The sequence below is a fragment of the Hydra vulgaris genome, chromosome 04, assembly GCF_038396675.1.
Source record: "Hydra vulgaris chromosome 04, alternate assembly HydraT2T_AEP".
NCBI classification, from domain to species: Eukaryota; Metazoa; Cnidaria; class Hydrozoa; order Anthoathecata; family Hydridae; genus Hydra; species Hydra vulgaris.
In genome coordinates, this window is record NC_088923.1 from 43,811,195 (window position 1) to 43,831,152 (window position 19,958).

The 19,958-nt window shown below is 27.4% G+C and overlaps 1 protein-coding gene and 1 long non-coding RNA gene across 3 annotated transcripts; both read right to left on the reverse strand.

Moving 5' to 3' along the window:
* Window positions 1-9,180: 9,180 nt before the first annotated feature.
* On the reverse strand, window positions 9,181-10,330 carry LOC136079426 (uncharacterized). The gene is made up of 2 exons (XM_065795163.1): window positions 9,729-10,330; window positions 9,181-9,385 (listed from the first exon to the last, which is right to left on the reverse strand). Exons 1-2 carry the CDS (start codon window positions 10,328-10,330, stop codon window positions 9,181-9,183), a joined length of 807 nt encoding a protein of 268 aa, XP_065651235.1.
* A 1,822-nt stretch (window positions 10,331-12,152) lies between these two features.
* On the reverse strand, window positions 12,153-19,754 carry LOC136079826 (uncharacterized). Of its 2 annotated transcripts, none has more exons than XR_010638256.1 (3): window positions 19,695-19,754; window positions 12,636-12,737; window positions 12,153-12,550 (listed from the first exon to the last, which is right to left on the reverse strand). It is a non-coding gene; the product is annotated as an uncharacterized LOC136079826 (long non-coding RNA). The 2 variants fall into 2 exon arrangements; XR_010638255.1 differs by lacking the exon at window positions 19,695-19,754 and adding an exon at window positions 12,959-13,862 and having other exon boundaries at window positions 12,355-12,550.
* Between the last annotated feature and the right edge of the window lie 204 nt (window positions 19,755-19,958).

The following is a 19,958-nucleotide window of genomic DNA, read 5'->3' on the forward strand; positions in this document are numbered from 1 at the left end:
AACTGTAAAACGTAGCTTGAAACTGTTGGCGTAAATGGTAGAGTAGCTGTTGGAAAACCTCTTCTAAAACCAATAAATCGGAAAAAGAGGCTTCAATGGGCTTTAGCACATTCAAATTGGACAGATATAGACTGGCCAAATGTAATGTGGGCGGATGAATCCAAATTTCTTGTTTTTGAAACAAAGCAACGGATTTATGTGCAACAAATAGCTACTTAAAAATTTCATTCACAGTGTATACAGCCTACTGTCAAACATGATGGAGGTTCAGTAATGGTGTGGGGCTGTTTTGCTTTTAATCAGATTGGTAATCTTGTGAAAATAAATGGAATTCTTGATAAGAACGTATATCATAAGATATTATGAAGACATGCGGTGCCTTGTGGAAAACGTCTAATTGGCCACGGGTTTACCATGCAACACGATAATGACCCAAAACACACAGCTAAATACTGTACAAACTATTTGCAAATAAAAAGAAGATTGGGGAGAACTCCAAATTATGGCATGGCCCCCAAAATCCCCTCTTTTCAACCCAATGGAGTTACTTTGGGAACAACTGGATTGCGAGATAAGAAAAGAGTGTCCTACATTAACAACTCGTTTGTGGTCAATTTTGCAACGAGTGTGGATAAATATTTTTCCAGTTTATTGGATAATTTAATTAAACGTATGCCAAAACTTTTGTTTGTGTTATATTGCAAAAACTTGATTATTTTTATAATAGGTTTAAACACGTTGATTAGTTTGTAATTATTTTTAATGATATTTGGCTAATTGTAATTAGTTAACTTGTTATTTTATACATTTTCTTAAAAAAAACAGAGTGAGCGAAAATTTTTGCCGGTCAGTATATATATATATATATATATATATATATATATATATATATATATATATATATATATATATATATATATATATATATATATATATATATATATATATATATATACATATATATATAAAAGTAAGATGAAAAAAAACAACTTTTTTACGCTACTTAATATATATATATATATATATATATATATATATATATATGTATATATATATATATATATATATATATATATATATATATATATATATATATATATATATATACATATATATATAAAAGTAAGATGAAAAAAAACAACTTTTTTACGCTACTTAATATATATATATATATATATATATATATATATGTATATATATATATATATATATATATATATATATATATATGTATATATATATATATATATATATATATATATATATATATATATATATATATATATAAAAGTAAGATGAAAAAAAACAACTTTTTTACGCTACTTAATATATATATATATATATATGTATATATATATATATATATATATATATATATATATATATATATATATATATATATATATATATATATATATATATATATATATATATATATATATATAAGTAAGATGAAAAAAAACAACTTTTTTACGGTACTTAAAGTTTCATGCCGTTTGCGGCACTCATCAGCCATATATTTAAATCAAGAAAAAACCCTTCAAAAATACAATTTAAAAACCGTTTCAAAATTAAAAAAAACAATGGAATGAGTTCTGACGTCAAATAATAATAATAGTAAGAATAATGGCAATAATAATAATACAAATAATGACAATATGAAAAAACAACTTTTTTAATCGTCAGTGTCATATTGGGAAAGAAGGAATCTGTTTCTATGTCTACACTTAGAAACAATCTCACTTCTTTTATTCAATAAATTAGTATTTTTATAATATAGAATTTCATATTTTTCGGTGAGACATAATTTGCAAGATTTGGATGTATAAAATAAAAGTCTCTGTCCGTTGTTTAATAAAAGTTTAACAAGCAACATTGTATATCAAGCAACTGTTACAACAGATAATCTTGATTCATCTTCTAATGAAAAATCCTACATTGGGATAAGTGAGACCCCTTTTAAATTAAGATACGCTAATCACGTTAAATCATTTAACATCTCTAAATACAAAAATGATACTAAACTCTCAAAATATGTAAGTTAAAAGAAGCTAATGTAGTCCCTATAGTTAAGTGGAAAATTCTCAGGCGATGTAAAGCATATAATCCAACATCCAAATCTTGCAAATTATGTCTCACCGAAAAATATGAAATTCTATATTATAAAAATACTAATTTATTGAATAAAAGAAGTGAGATTGTTTCTAAGTGTAGACATAGAAACAGATTCCTTCTTTCCCAATATGACACTGACGATTAAAAAAAGTTGTTTTTCCATATTATCATTATTTTTATTATTATTATTGTCATTATTATTACTATTATTATTATTTGACGTCAGAACTCATTCCATTGTTTTTTTTAATTTTGTAACGGTTTTTAAATTGTATTTTTGAAGGGTTTTTTCTTGATTTAAATATATGGCTGATGAGTGCCGCAAACTGCATGAAACTTTATATACCGTAAAAAAGTTTTTTTTTTTTAATCTTACTTTTTTATTTATATATATATATATATATATATATATATATATATATATATATATATATATATATATATATATATATATATATATATATATGTATATATATTTATATATGTAGATATTTATATACATATATATATATAAAAATATATATATTTATATATATATATATATATATATATATATATATATATTTATATATATATATATATATATATATATATATATATATATATATATATATATATATATATATATCGTAAGCATCGATACTGACATTATTATATTTTCCTGCAAAAGTATTTTTTGGCTTTCGTTCTTTTTTATCGTGGTTGTCAACGATAAAAGTATTAGTGTGGTTTTAATGGTATAAACATTATAGCCACATATAAGCCGCACCAACGCCACCCTATAAAAGAGAGTGGTAATTATATTGTTAAGATCCAATTGCTATATATAGACCACATTAAATTTTCTTGTCGGGAACGCATTTAAATTAAAATCGTCCACAAGGTAAAAGCATTTACCGCAAATATCATAACAATTTTTTTTATTTTTACAATTTAATGTAAAAATTACTTAAATTTATTTATAAAATCTAATATTTTTTTCCTTTTTTTTTTCTGTTGCAGGCTATGGTTAGTTTATTTTATATTTTAAATGTTCTTCCTGAAAAGACTTCAGCATTCAGTCTTCAGCAAGTTTCCTCCCAACTATGTAATTTTATTATATTCATTTTGTATTTTCAACGACAAAAACATTATGGAAGCCCGGTGGCCCAACGAACTTGCATATTTTTTTAAACGCATGGGCTAATAGCCTACACTTTATAACTAATATTTACATGCTTCTAGTTTATATTATATATGTATTATGTATTATTAACACACATATGTGCAAAATCACCTTTTCAGGTGATTTTGCACATATGTGTTACATAATACATAATACATATATAATATAAACTAGAAGCATGTAAATATTGTATTTGATAATGCACACAAATATAAATTATAGGCATGTAAATAAAGCATTTACCTCAAAAGTCGTATTTTAGACTTTTAAATCCATTTTTAAGCCCATTTTTGTCACGTTTGAACAAGTTTTAAAACTCGGAAAAATTAATTTTTTTTCTTTCCAGAGTTTTTTTTTTTTTTTTAAGAATAAAATAAAAACGCGTGTTAGTTTGTTATTGATGGGAAATATTTTAAGTAAATATGTCAACTAAATTACAAATATATGCGATTTTTTTATTTGTTGCGCATTACTGTATATTTTCAGATATTTCTTTTTGAAAGAAGTATAGCATGTGCTATACTTCTTTCAAAAAGAAATATCTGATAGATACATGCAACAAAGTTCAAAAAGAAACTTCTTATAGATACATGCAACAAAGTTCTAAATGAGTTATTATTTTTTTAAAAATGTTTTAATGTATTCTTTTTTGTTTATCTTGATGCTCTTGCTTTTTCCTCCATGATTGCTTTTGTAGTTGTTTAAGAATAAAAGCAAATCTGTCTTTTCTCTTCATTTCTAGCAATATCAATGTTGTCTTTATGAGTATAGGAGTATGCAATATGTCGCAATTTTTTCTCAAGAAGAACTTTTCTTGTTTTCTAGCAATCAGCAAATTGCTCCATTTCAGATAATTATTAACTTAAGTTATATGAAATGCATAAATATATAGTCTACAAAGGTTCCAGTATAAAAAAAATGATTTTGATAGTTAATAAATCAGTTATAATACATTTTTTTCTAAATAAAGAACTTAACAATTTTTTATCTCATCTAGGATATGAGAGCTAACTTTAGCAAACGAATAGGTATAACAAGTAAAATTAGATTTTAGCAGAATCAGTCTTTAAATCTTTCAAACGACACACATAGTTTCTGGACCCTTAGCAATCTGTCTTTTCTCTTCATTTCTAGCAATATCAATGTTGTCTTTATGAGTATAGGAGTATGCAATATGTCGCAATTTTTTCTCAAGAAGAACTTTTCTTGTTTTCTAGCAATCAGCAAATAGCTCCATTTCAGATAATTATTAACTTAAGTTATATGAAATGCATAAATATATAGTCTACAAAGGTTCCAGTATAAAAAAAATGATTTTGATAGTTAATAAATCAGTTATAATACATTTTTTTCTAAATAAAGAACTTAACAATTTTTTATCTCATCTAGGATATGAGAGCTAACTTTAGCAAACGAATAGGTATAACAAGTAAAATTAGATTTTAGCAGAATCAGTCTTTAAATCTTTCAAACGACACACATAGTTTCTGGACCCTTACCTGATTGTTCTAGCCCAAGCTGATGAAAAATGTGAAAAAAGAGTTGAAATTGATCACAAACTATGGGTGAAAAAATAAAAAAGTAAAAATGGCTGTCAATAGGTAAACCCATCTCATCTGCCTCGAAATGCTGCAATTGTTTTTCGTCTTGATGCTGTAAACCATTGCTCTGACTGCAGGTGTCGTGCAGTAGTAGAGCGCTTGCGTCAGCAGCATGAGATTTTGCTTTAAAACCAGCTTTAGGCAAATTTTACTACATTAGCAAGGAAAGAAATGTAACTTTCCTGTTAAATTCTCTTTCGAAATGCTTTGTAATAAGACCATTAGGACTTCCTGGACTATTTAGGAATCTAAAATAAAAAGTTGAATTAAAAAAACAGTTAAGCTTATAAAATTCAACATTGATGTTGCTAGAAATAAAGAGAAGTGACAGGTTTTGCTTTTATTTATGAAAAATACGAAAGCAAGTATGAAGGAAATAGCACCAAAAAAAACAATAAATCAATAAAACAAAAAAATTTTGTAAATAACAACTCAATAAGAAATTTGTTGTATGAGTTTGCTTGACGTTTTATGCAAAATATATGTGGTGCTTGTTTCAAAAAACTTAAAGAATATCTGAAAAGTTACCGTAATGCGCAAATTCGGAAAAAATTGCATAAATTTGCAATTTTTTAGACAGGTTTGGATACAATATTTTCAATAAATAAAGTTACCATGCATTTTTTTTGGTTCTTCTAACTAAGAAATTTGTGGGAAAAAAAAGTAATTTTTTTGAGTTTTAGAAGTTGTATAAACGTGCCAAAAATGGACTAAACAGGTTCAAAAGTCTAAATTATGACTTTTGTGGCACTCTAAAGCAGCAACCTTTAAATTTAAAAAAGAAATTGTGCTATTAAAATACGGGTTTGCCCAGCAAATAATGGTAGATTAAAATTTTTCATGACCTCAAAATGAAGCAGTCTAATGTACATATATAATATAAACATTCGAAAAAAACATTTTCTGAAGCTGCTATTCATTGTAAATAAACGGGTTGAGTACGCAGTTTAAAGTGCAACACATTTCAAAAGTCATCATTTGAAAACCTTTCAAGTTTATAGTAAAAGAATATAACAATGATGCTAAAATGAGGAGCGTCCAGCATATAAAGATGCTCAGTACAAGAACCATAAGCATTTTTGTAATTCGAACTTGTTTAAAATGCTTTTTGATTGCATGTTTTTGTTGATTCTCTTTTGCATTTCTATTTTGTAAAATTAAACAATTTTTTCTGTTTAAAGTTTTTTTATTTTTTATGGGCGGAGAGGCTTCAGGCAATAAATACATCTTTGCACTTTTATTGTTTGAGCTATGTACTGTTTGCATCGGATTAGGTATTGATGAAAAAACAACATTTTCAAATGTTAGTTGCTTTTCTAGATGCTCAGAACTAAAAATAGGGTTGAGGTTGCTCCTTATTTGTATTTTTTTATGCTTATTTAACAGAAAAAATATTCGCAAATATAAACCTCCTAAAAAACCCAATGGCACTAGGTAAACAAGTAGAATTAGAAAAAACGAATAAGACTTTGACTTTATTCCATTAATTGTACAAAAGTTAGAACCTGACTTAAACTCACTCCAACCAATCAGAGGTGGAATGGAAATTAACGCTGAAAATATCCACACACCAATTATGATTAAAGTTGTTCTTTTATTTGTGTAAAGGTTTTTTACTTCGTTTGGTTTTGCAACATTTAAATATCGGTTAATGCTAATCATAACAAGAGTTCAAATTGATGTCGTTAATAAAAGTGTGTTCAAAAATCCAATTGCATCACACAGGAAATTTCCCAGCAGCCACTTATTTGCAACGGTGGTAATAAAGATAACAGGTATACCACATAAAGAAAATAATAGATCCGAAATCGCAAGTTGTAAAACAAAATAGTTTTTATATACATTTAAACACCATTATTTGAATTTTGTTAAAAGTTGCACTGACATTATTTGTACAGTAGTCATTTATTATTTACTTGTTTACTTTAATTTTGATTTTAATTCGTAATATTTGTAAATAATTTGTATCACGAACGGAAAAGTTTAAAATTTGTATTTATTTATTTTATTTAAATTTACTAAGTCCAAAGTTCTTCAACAGCGGTTCTCGGTGACAAGACCTGTATGGTCTTTTTTGAGTATCCGCGTTCTTTATCTTTATTCTTTATTTTTCTTTTTTTTTAACGATTTATTTGCATGTATTTTTTCTTATTGATATGTTTGTAAATATTGTGTTAAATATTGTAATAAAGAACAAAAAAAAAAAAAAAAAAAAAAAAACTTACTTATTGATATGATTTTTGATGTTGCAAAATCCATATGTTTTGAGTTTCAGATTTTTCGGGTTTCAGGTGTTTCCATTTTTTTTTATACACGAGTATGATTCCTAAATTAGGAAAACAATAGTTTCAAATCAGTTGCATCTTAAAATATTTTAAACAAGTGTGGGAACAAAATATAAGAAACATACAAAAGTATTGTAAATTCTGTACTTTGAATAATCTAAATAAGTAAACTAACTTAAAAATGATATTGTTCAAAGAGTTTATAAAAGTATTTAACCAGAATGCAGTGGCATGATGAATAAACTTGTTGAAAACCGGCGATAAGGAAAAGGAGAAACCTTAGTGCTTTATATTTGATATTAAATAACGAAATATGAGAAACTTAAGTTAATTATATAAATTAGAAAATTTAGTTAATTGTATGATACCTATCGATTTATTCTTTATATTTAATGTGTATTTATAAAAGGAACTTGCACCTTTTAAATGAGTGGAAAAGGAAAGAGCTACAATTTTGTGAAATGTGTATACATAATATAAAGTGTATTTTTTCTTCCATTTATTTCAAACAATAATTTTATAAACCATTTACTGTATCTTAAAAACTCGCTAACTCAAACTTTATATTTATATTTATATCTAATAATATTTTAGCTCAAAATTTAATCTAAAGTTTCATATAAAACTCATTTGTTCATGTTTCATATACTAAGCTAATTTTTTTTTATCACTTTTCACCACTAAATAATTTAGCTTGTTAAAAACAAAACTAAATTAAAATTGATTGGTTGAAATTAAATTCATCAATGAGTTTCTCAAGACTTTTTTCTGTTAATGGGGAAAAAATAGGTTTTATTAATAATGAATGCAAATAGTTTTTGTGATATCACAACATTTCCTTAGCTTTCTGCCACGTCTCTTCGTTATATTCAAAAAATGTATAACTTTTTTTTTTTTTAATGCTATTTAGAATGTTTGCGGAAATAAAATCAAGTTACATTACATTCTAAATAATTTAACACACAAATAAACAAACATGTTACCACTATTTTTTAAGACAAGATTGCACAACATAGACATAAAAGTATAAAATAAGACTTGCATAACCTAATATCATGGTGTATTTGTAAACTAGAATTATGAGACAAACAGGATTTGGTGGGGAAACATTTTAAATATTTGATTATTAAATTTGAATATTAAAGCCGCATAATCCAAAGTTAAATTCATTACGCATTTCTTGATGTAACTTTTGTCATATTTTTAAATTTCGAGAAAACTAAAAACCGTCAAAATAAAGATTTGAGATCTTGGATCTTGGTCATGTCATTAGAATTAGTTTCATTTAACAAGAATAACCTCAATAATCTTAATTAGGTAGAGGGCATATTTTTTTCCTCTTGTGTTTGAAAACTAAAAGTAAAAACTTTCTGAAATTTCATGATTTTTAATTAAATAAAGTATTAAAGTATATTATGAGTAAAAAGAGGGGGAAAATTTTTTATTTTTTCAACAACTTTTTCCGAAAATTGCAAAAATATCTTAAAAAGGTTGTAAAATAAGTCATTTTGAACCTATTTTTGAAAAATGATAACTTAAAAACCACTACAAACTAGAGCTTCATATGCAGTAAAACGTTTTATATGCTTAAAATGAAATCAAATTGAACAAAACACACACTTGAACCAAAATTAATGTCAAAACTCGTAATAAAAGTTGTAGTTTTTGATTTTTTTTGGAATAACACCAAAAATTGGAGGGTCAGCTGATGAAATAAAACAAAAAATATATAATAGTTCATGAAGTACTTTGTTTTTGAAGTCAGCTTTGCTTCAGGCCATTTACCATTGTATTTAAAACAATCCCTAAAAATTTGAAGGAAAAACCTCGAGTAGTTTATAAGCTATGAATCTTCAAAAATTACAAATTGCGCAAAAAAGCATATGCTAAAAAACAGCAATAAACATTTTATAATTAAAAAAAGATGAAAAACTTCCAAATGAGTAACGTTTGTAAGTTCAATTCTTATTAATGGCTTTTAATTGCAATTTTCTTTCTAAATTGTCTTTTTTGCTCATATTGGTAATGCGTTTTTGATCTTTAAAATATACGAACATTGTGGTTTTAAAACAGTCTCAAGCTTGAAGTGACTCATTACTCTCAGAACATCAGCAAAAACCTCATTTAAATACAACACAGCTGAGTTTACTCTTAACTTAAGCTTTGTAGATAAAAATGTTGTTTTGGGTAATATAAAAAGTACAAAACTTTTCTTATACCTTAAGAAATTATCATATAATACTATTTGACTTACACACACTTATATTATATAAACAATAGGCAAACTATGTTGGCTTATTAAATTAACACGTTACTAACAAAATCTGACTTCTTCTTTTTCTTTTGGCATTTCCCGTTAAAGGATCGCCACAGCGGATCAAACTCCACCATCTAGCCCTGTCGTGAGTGTCCTCCACTGACACACCAGCCACTCTCATATCCCCAACCACTGCATCTATAAACCTCCTCTTAGGTCTACCTCTTCTCCTCTAACCTGGAAGGTCCATCGCCAAAACCTTCCTGCCAATAAAGCTCTTCTGTCTCCTCTGTACATGTCCAAACCATCTCAATCTCAATTCTCTAACTTTATCTCCAAAACATGCTACATGTGCTGATCCTCTAATAAACTCATTTCTGATCTGATCCTTCTTCGTCACTCCAAATGAGAATCTTAACATCTTCATCTCAGACACCTCCATCTCCCTAACTTGTCTCTTTGTCAGTGCCACTATCTCCAGTCCATACAATATAGCAGGTCTCACTATTGTCCTATAGATCTTACCCTTCATTCTAGCCGACACCCTTCTATCACAGATCACACCCGACACTTTGTGCCATCCACACCACCCTGCTTGCACTCTCTTCTTTACCTCTCTTTCACTTCCTCCATTGCTCTGTACCCTCGACCCTAAGTAGGTAAACTCGTCGACCTTCACCAAATCAACTCCTTGTAACTGGACCTGTCCACCGTCTGCCCTCTCATTCACACACATGTACTCTGTTTTACTTCTGCTCACTTTCATTCCCCTGCTTTCCAAAGCATACCTCCATCTTTCTAAGTTTACCTCCACTTGCTCGCTACTCTCACAACAGATCACAATGTCATCAGCAAACATCATAGTCCAAGGAGACTCCTGTCTAACTTCGTCCGTCAGTCTGTTCATAACAATTGTGAACAGGAAGGGACTCTTCTTCTTCACCTCCAAAACCATCATACATATCACCATCCTATGCTGTTTAGCTACACTCTCTCCTGGTACAACCTTGCAATCACTAACCTCTTTCAGGTTTCTTCTCCTACAGAGGATGTAGTCGATCTTTGCCTCTTCCCCCACTATTATACGTCACCCTGTGCTCTTCCTTTTTCTTAAAATAAGTGTTAATTACAGCCATATTTATCCTTCTAGCAAATTCTGCGCCATTTGTCCTTCTGTATTCTTTTCTTTAACCCCATACCTACCCATCACCTCCTCATTGCCACTGTTCCCTTCACTAACATGTTCATTAAAATCTGCTCCAAGAATCACTCTCTCTTCAATAGGAATTTGTAGAACAACTTCATCTAACTCTCTCTAAAAATTCTTCTTTCTCCTCTATATCACAATTCCTGATGAGCATAAGCACTGATGACATTCATCACCACCCCATCAATCTCTAACTTTACACAGATCACTCTGTCACTTACTTTCTTTACCTCCACTACACTCTTACTAAACTCCTCTTTCAGAATTACCCCTACTTCATTTCTCTTCCTGTCGACACCATGGTAGAAGAGTTTGAAGCCACCGCCAATGCTCTGGCCTTGCTTCCCTTCCACCTGGTCTCCTGTACACACAGTATTTCTAACTTCCTCCTCTCCATCGCATCAGCTAGCTCTCTCCCTTTACCGGTCATAGAGCCCACATTCAACGTACCAAATTTAACCTCCACCTTCCTGCTCATCCTCCTCTCTTTCAGCTTCAGAGCTCTCTTCCTAAATATTAAAAGATATTGTATATAACTTATATATTAAAAAACCTTAGATAAGCTTGAAATTTCAATAGTTTGAGTATTTTGAAACAAAAGGTTCGACGTACGGAAAGCGTCGTTTAAATAAGATGTTTATTGTGTTGGCCAATAAATCTATTTATTGGCCAACACAATCTATATCAATAAATCTCCTAATTATGCCTAAATAAAAAGAAACAACTCACGATAGACTAAGTTTATGTCAAAATAGGTTTCAAAAACATTTACAGTTATGTTGAAATAAAAGTTGAGATTTATTTAGTGGTGAGCCATTATAATAGAGTCTCTTGTGAGTTGTCGGTAAACAAGGATAGTTGGAACTCAACAGAAAATACCACCAACTTACTTAACAAACCGTCTTTTTTTAAAATGAGTTCAATTTATAAGCTTTTAATAAACTTCTTTCAAATTTGAAAACCCATCAATTTTATCTTTTGATGGTTTTTTTTTTTTTATGTATGTTTTGCTATTCTTTACAATAACTAAATTATTATTAGTTGTTCAATTAATCTATTAATAAAAAAAGAATAGCAAAAAGATTAAAAAGATTCTAATCTAAAGCTTCTAATAATATTTGAAACATGTGTTTGAACCGTATGTTCCGTATGTTCGTTTTATTATTATCACATAAATCAATTTTTATAATAATAATAAAACGAAGCTTTAATAATTAAACAACTTGTTAAAAAAATCGGAAATAGATATATCGGCCAACACAATAAATATCTTATTTAAACGATGCTTTCCGTACGTCGAACTTTTTGTTTGAAAATATTCAAACTATCGAAATTTCAAGCTTATCTAATGTTTTTTAATATACAAGTTATATACAATATTTTTTAATATATAAGTAATATACAAACCATACGATTCTTTTTTATAGGGAATATTTTATCTATATGGAAAAATTTATGCTTGTTTTATTTATTCATACAAAAATGTTTGACGCATTTAAAGATTCTCAGATAATGATAGCAATTTTTGAAACTTTGTTCTTATTTTTATACTTTAATGTATAAAAAAGAAGTATTTTTTATACATTAAAGCATAAAAATTGAACTCATTTGTTTTCCATTGACAGTAGCTATTAATTTCCTTGAATAATCACATGACTCCTTAATCCATAAATTGCAAACATTGTTATTTGGGAAAGAAGTTGTAGTGTGATAACTATTTGAAATAAAATTGTGATACAAATTTTGATTGTTTTGTACTTTGTGACTTTAAAAATTTATACAATTACTAATAACTTGTTAGTGCTGCTTACGAATTTACCAGTTTTTTTACAATAAACACATTGCCGCGCTGACTAACGAACTTGAAATACATTGTTAAAACAAATGATTATACACTTTTCACGCATGATAAACGATTCTCTAAAAAAAAAAAAAAAGTTTTTTAAATATAATTTAACTTTATCAACAAAAAAAACTGTTTAAGTAAAGTTACTTTTTCATTTACTTGAAAATATGCTAACACCCGATATCTCAATAGAAACAGCTTTTTCTCTCAATTTGCATTGGTCGGAAGTTCAATCTGTTGTGGCTTTCCTTTTACTATATCCTTAAAACAACAAAGTTGTATGAGAACTAAGATTGAATAGATATAAAAATAAATAAATAAGATATAAAAAATTTAGTACCGATTTTGATAAAGCATGTAATATTTTGATTAGTTTAAAATTTAGATAAAAACACTAAAAATTAGTTTTTAAGAAAAAAAATAAACAGTAAAAATTAATGTAAATAGCAAACACTCTCTAGTCTAGCAATAAGCCAACTCACTTTATCTTTCAGATGCTGTTTCTGTTTCCTGGTTCAATTCTGAGTCATTATTTTACATCACCACTTCCATTTACATTTTTTAAAAACATTAATAACACTATCGTTCAAATGGAAGGAAATACTGTCAACTAATACTTTTTTTAATTTGTTTTATTACGTATGGTAATAACGCCCAAAGTTACTAATACTCAAACTGACTTTATCAAACCAAACAGGTTTGATTCTATTAAATCGAGAAATCTTTGAAACATGTCTTAATTATGAGTCTTTTAAATAAATGAATAAATTAAAAACTGTATTTGGTGGCAAAATTTCACGCCATCTGGTTTCATCATTGTTCCAAATGTTACAACGAGTAAATCCTTCAAGTTCATGCTTAATGCTTTCAAAATGAAAATTTAATTCTTCTTGTTTTACATCGAGTTTATCTAATGGAAGTTTTCAACTACACATAACCATTATTCTAATAGAAAATAAATGCTTCTCATCGTGAGAGAATGTGGTTAGTGCACAAATGCACTATGAGTATCGTTGGTGCACCAATGCACTATGAGTATCGTTGGTGCACCAATGCACTATGAATATCGTTGGTGCACCAATGCACTATGAGTATTGTTGGTGCACTAATGCACTATGAGTATCGTTGGTGCACCAATGCACTATTCATGCTTTGAACTCATTTTATTATGCATACTACTTCTTGGTATATTAAACATTTTTGAAGTTTGACGGTTAGGGTTTCCTTCATAAATTTCTTCCATACACTTTTCAAAAGAATGGTGTTAGAAAAAGCATTGAATATACAATTTCCAATATTATGTTTGTAATATTTACGAGTCATTACAAGTAACACAAACAAACTCTGCAACTTTGCATTAGTACTTGTGAAAATAAATGTGCTGTTTATTAACTTACTTCTATATTTAACAAACTATAATTTATAGTTGGTAGTCACATAATTATTAAATAAGTCAATTATTGAACACTATTAAACTTGCCTTTAGAGTATGAGTATAAATAATAGTATCAATGTTACCCCAAAATATTATTAAATATTGAGGTAACTTTGACCATTTCTTACAAATTTTGATCTTCACCAAAACAACATTTTTTATTCTTGTTTTTTGGTTATTTTTTACCTAGATAGTGATCGAGCGAAATGCAATCAATCACAATCTAGGTAAAATTTATTTACCAAAAATGGATATCTTAAAGCTTTATTAAACATTATCATTTTGATTAAATAATTTGAAAAAAATTTTTTTTAATTAAATGTTAAACTTGAGAATTAACAAAAATAAAATTTGGTTTGTTTGAGAAAGAAATGATTTTCTTGTTTAAAATAATATTCATATTTTATCAAGTTTTTTATCGTTATTACTTGAAAGATAATATTTTTGTTATGAGTATAACTTTTATATAAATAAATATATATATTTAATATTGCAATTAATTTCAAAAAAATCCAACTTTTATCCTAATTTTATATAATCGAGTAAGTGTTAAACTATCTGCTGTTTCTCTTCAATTAACTCTTTTTTAAGTTAAGCGAAACAGTTTTTAATTGCATTTACGCGGAAATTTCCCTTGGAAAGCAATGTCCAATTGGACAACTACTTCAATTAAACAACAATTTCAACGCTACAATATCCTTTGGCCAACTTTAAAAAATGAAATGGCGGTATAAGTTGCTGGCGGTATTGCAGTATAAAAAGGGCATTCTAGCTTCTTTTTTTTTTTAAACTATATCCCTATCCATAATCTCATAAGTCATTTCAACATTAATGCTAACCATATTCTCATATCATATTTCAACCATTATCATTACCATAATTTCTTATCATATTTCAACCATTATCACAACCATAATATCTTAACTTATTTTAACCATTATCATAACCATAATTTCTTATCATATTAAAGCTATAACTTCAACCATAATTTCTGAGCTAAAATAAAATAATATAAAAATAAAATAATAGTAGTATACCAACCATAATGGTAGTATACCAACCATAATATATTAATATATTATGGTTACATCATAACTTTAATTTCTGAGCCAAAATAAAAAAAATATAAAAATTTTCTAATTTTAAATCAATTTTTTTAAGTTAAGCGAAAATGAAACATAGCTACGCATAATAGTAAAACTGTCCTATTAAAACATAAAAACTTCCAGATTGTCCACCTTGTGCATTCCCAGAATTTATTGTAACCACTATTCTTCTTCCACCTTTTTTTTACAGACTTATTAATTCTTTATTGTTAACCCATGAGTTGAACAACTCAGGATATTCATACCACTTTACTAATAATTTGTTTTTGAGTTTACGAATAACTTTTTCAATCCTAAAAATGTTTTGATCAGTTTTTTGCATTTCTAGTTCATAAAAAGTACCTTTTATTTCTTCACCATTATTGTCAGTTACTTTATACGTAGGCGGATCTGTGAACTAAATCTATGACACAGTAAAAATCTCCTCAGTCCATCTCAGTCTGTATCCTTTTTCAAACGTTACCTTCTTTTTAGTTATCCTAACTGTATCACCAATTGAAAACATTGATTTTACGGACTCGCGCATTTCTATTTAGACTTAATCAAACAATAATTTCATTCTTTTTACCGCTAGCTTCAACTGATGTCATTTTAATTGAAGAATGTCTTGTGTTGTTGTATTCATTTACCATTTCTTCTAAAACGTTGATATTTTTTCTAGTAGGATTAGCTGAAAAATACTTAAACATTTTCTCTTTCATTGTTCTATTCCAACGCTCAACTACACAACTTTTTCTTCATTTTCAATTGAATATAACTCAACACCTAGCGCTTTAGCATGTTTATTATAAAATTCTAATCCTTTATCCACCCACATTTTTTGACACTTTTTTTCTTTAAAGATTTTATTTGATGCATTAGCAACATCAACTCCAGTTTTACTTTTCAATAGAACAATCAATACGTACTTTGAAAAAACGCCTATCACCATTAATAAGTATTTTATACCGTCATTGAATTTGGAAAAAGATTGCATGTCAACTAAATCAGCAGCCCATATTTCATCGATTCCATTTACAATAACTTTTCTTTTGCTGAAATTTTTTACAACTGGTCTATGAAATTCGTTTGCAAGTTTGTCAGTCCATTTTAATTCTTTATCCTCGTCTTTTTTACAGATCGTTAGTTGTTTTTTGAACACCTAATCCAAACATTGTTTTAGTTGATATAATTGGTTTTATAATACCTCGTTCAATACTTTCACGTATTGTTGGATTTTTTTATAGAATCCATTTCTTCAAGCATAATTTTATCAGCTTTATTTCTTCTTGCAGTATCTTGAAAATATTTATACGCAAGATCTCGATGGTAAGCTGCATTATCAACTCTATCTACAGGTTTACTCTACAGGTTTACATTCTTTATATGCGTCAGTAAAAGTTAATCTTTCATCTAAGTTAGTATCAGGACCTGAAAATTTCAAACCAGCTAAATGCATTTCACCTGAGAACTTTGACCGTGGTAGTTTTATTTTATTTGTTTCTGAATTAATTGAACTAACTAAATCACCTCCTGTTTTTGCTGCAACAAATTTAGTTTTTGTTGTTTCACAAATAGCACAAGTTCAACGTAGCATATTTCTTTTGTTTTTACACAGTACATTTTTTATATATGTTGATAAATGAAATTCTTAAATATATAAAATGGACATTATAGATATATCATGGAATGTAAATAAAGGTAATCGTAACAATAATAAGTTATTACCTAAAAGTATAAGAGGAATCATTGTTAGAAAGTCAGGTTGCAGAAAAACTGCTTTATTATTGAATTTACTTTTAGACCTGGTTGGTTAGACTATAATAATCTACAAGTTTTTGAAAATTCTCTTTTTCAACCTGAATACAAAATATTAAAACGATCTTTTGAAAAAAATTACCAAAAGAAGTTATTCTTGAACTATTTAAGTTACAAGATAAAATAGAAAAATTAAAAACCCTGAGTTTATAATTGAAGACATTTCAAAAAATTTTAATGAGAAAACAGATATGGAGTGCAAGTTTTTTGAAACAGCAGAAGATGTACCATGTTCTGAAGATCGTGATATTGACGAGAATAATTTGATGATATTTGATGATGCAAATTTTATATGTTTATTTCCGCAAGATTCAAAGAATTTAAATCACATTTATTATGATCATGTTTCAAGTGATATGTCAAAAAATGAGTTTAAAAATTTTTGTAAGCAAGCTTGGTCAGTGCCACATGAATTTGTTATTATAGATCTATCTTCTAAAAGAGATTATGGAAAATAAAGAAGTGGATTAAACTGTTTTTATATACCAACTTGTGGATTTTGAAATATTATTTTGTATATAAAAAAAAAATGCCTTGTATAGTAACAAGTTTTTTTTTTTTTTTTTTTTTGTCACTTTTATTTCGCTGATTAAACAATATTACAATTTTTCATATAAAATAGATAACATCGTAAACATAAAAAACCTTTATAAAAAACATTTTTAATCTTTTTAATTTATAATATATATATATATATATATATATATATATATATATATATATATATATATATATATATATATATATATATATATATATATATATACTGTTATAATCAGTCAGGGACTCAAAGAGGGTAAGGATGATGCGTTTATCATCACAACCTGTTCATAGAGCCCCTTTAGTCACTCATTGGAATAAAAATAAAAAAACACTTTAATTTTTAAAGAAAAATAAAAAATTTTATAAAATTAAAACACATAAGAAGAAAAAAAGAAAAAATACAAAAAAATCTGAAAACAAATAATGTAAACTATAATATATATGTCAGGAATTAGGGAGATGCATTTTAGTTTGTTGTTTAAACGATGAAATGCTTTTTAGGTCTTTAATATTTTTATTTTGAAAACGATTCCATATTGATGGACCACGGTTTGTAATTAAAAAACTTGACTAATTGATTGATTGAAATTGAATGAGTGGAAATAGCAATAGCATAAAAACTACGTTTGCTCCTATTTTTCAACTTAGTAAAGATAAAGAATATGAAATTGCTCTAGTTTGTTTAGAAAAATATTACAATTTTCCTAATTTGGGTTCTTCAAGCAACAATTTTAGATATAGTACAGATAATACAGCAACTTGGTATGATATAAACATTGCATAAAGATGTTATGAGATTACTGATATAAATGATTATATTCAATTTATTATGTCTCAAAACGGTAGTTATATCGCAGGAGTTGCAAATATTTCAATTGAAGCAAATAATAATACATTAAAATCCCCTTTAAATATTGCACCTGGTTTTAAAGTTGATTTTTCAACTCCAAACTCATTTAGAACTGTTTTAGGTTTTAATAGTCAAGTATATTCATCAGGTTCTTATCAATCAGCTAATATTGTTAACATATTGAGAGTTAACAGTATACGAGTAACAACTGATATAGTAGGATCATGTAAATGGAGGAACACAAAACATTGTGCATCTATTTTTCCCAAGTGTAAGTCCTGAATTTATAATTGTTCAAGAGCCGTTAAACTTAATTTATTTACCAATAGCACTCAAAATAATTTCAAAAATGGATACTAATTTGCTTGATCAAAATGGAAATCCTTAGAATTTAAGAGGAGAAAAATAATCTATTAGATTTCATATGAAAGAAAAAAATAATTTTATAATATAAAATGAGTAAATATACTACTATCAAAATAAATGTTTCGCAGAGGCAATTAGAAAAACTTAAAAAAGCAATTAAAGATGATTTGATATAAATGGTGAACATGTATTAGTTGTAACAAATACACAATTGAATAAAGTTAAAAGAGCATATGAAAAAGGTGCGGGTGTAATAATTAATTTAAGTAAAACGCAACTAGCTCACAATTCTCAAATAGAGGGAGGATTTATCGGTGCACTTTTTCATTTACTTGGTACAGCTGGAAAATTTTTATTATCAAGCGTTGCTCTTGCAACAGGACTATTGACAGGAGTAGGTTTAGCAGCTGGATCAGCTATGGTTGATAAAATTGCTGGAAGGGGTGTTGTGTACTTAAAAAAGAATGGACAAGGGGTTAAAATGACAGCTGCAGGATCTGGTTTATATTTGAGACCATGGAGTAAGGAAGGTTCTGTAGGTGATGGATTGTACTTACGTAGTGGGAATGGATACACATCAGCAAGCTCTGGTTTATTACTAGGACCAAGTTCACCATTTTCTAATATTCCATTTTTATATATGATTTTCTGATATTTTTGAAAATCTTTTTTTACATATTTAACATGTCAAGAAATAATCCGTTAATACATAAATTTATAAACAAATATAAAAGAGTTGAGCTTTCTCAAATGCTTTTTAAGCCAAACAAATATTTAGAACACCCTTCATTATTAATAAATGAGAGTAGATATGAGATATTTGCACAACACGAGATTACAATAAAATCTCTATCACATCAAAATATTCTTTTAAAGTTTGGCGTAACAATTAATAAAAGTGTTGCGTTAGTTTCACTAAAACAAGAACTTAAATTAAAAATGTTAAGTTTACAAAGTTCTGTAATATCAGAGACTGTTCATGATATGGTAGTAAATGCTGTTAATAATTTGATTCTGATGTATTAATTAAAAAAGGAGTTTATGTTTTGTTAATTTATTGTAATAGTTTTTAAAATTTTTTTTTTTTCCCCTTATTAAAAATAGAATATCATAAAATATACCCAACTCATCCAGATGCGCCAACTAAAAATCAGGTGATTGATGGACATATAGATCGTCTAAATAAAATTAATGAGATTCAAAAATAAATAGAGCGTGAGAGAGAAAAGAGAACTATGTTAAGTAAAAAGTATCATAGAGCTGTAAAAATAATTTCAGCAATTGATAATAAATTATAAGCAAGCACTATGGCACTTGGAACTATTGGAATTGATTTTTTAGCAACAATAATTGCAGCACCAGTTGTTATTGCATGTGAGGGTGCA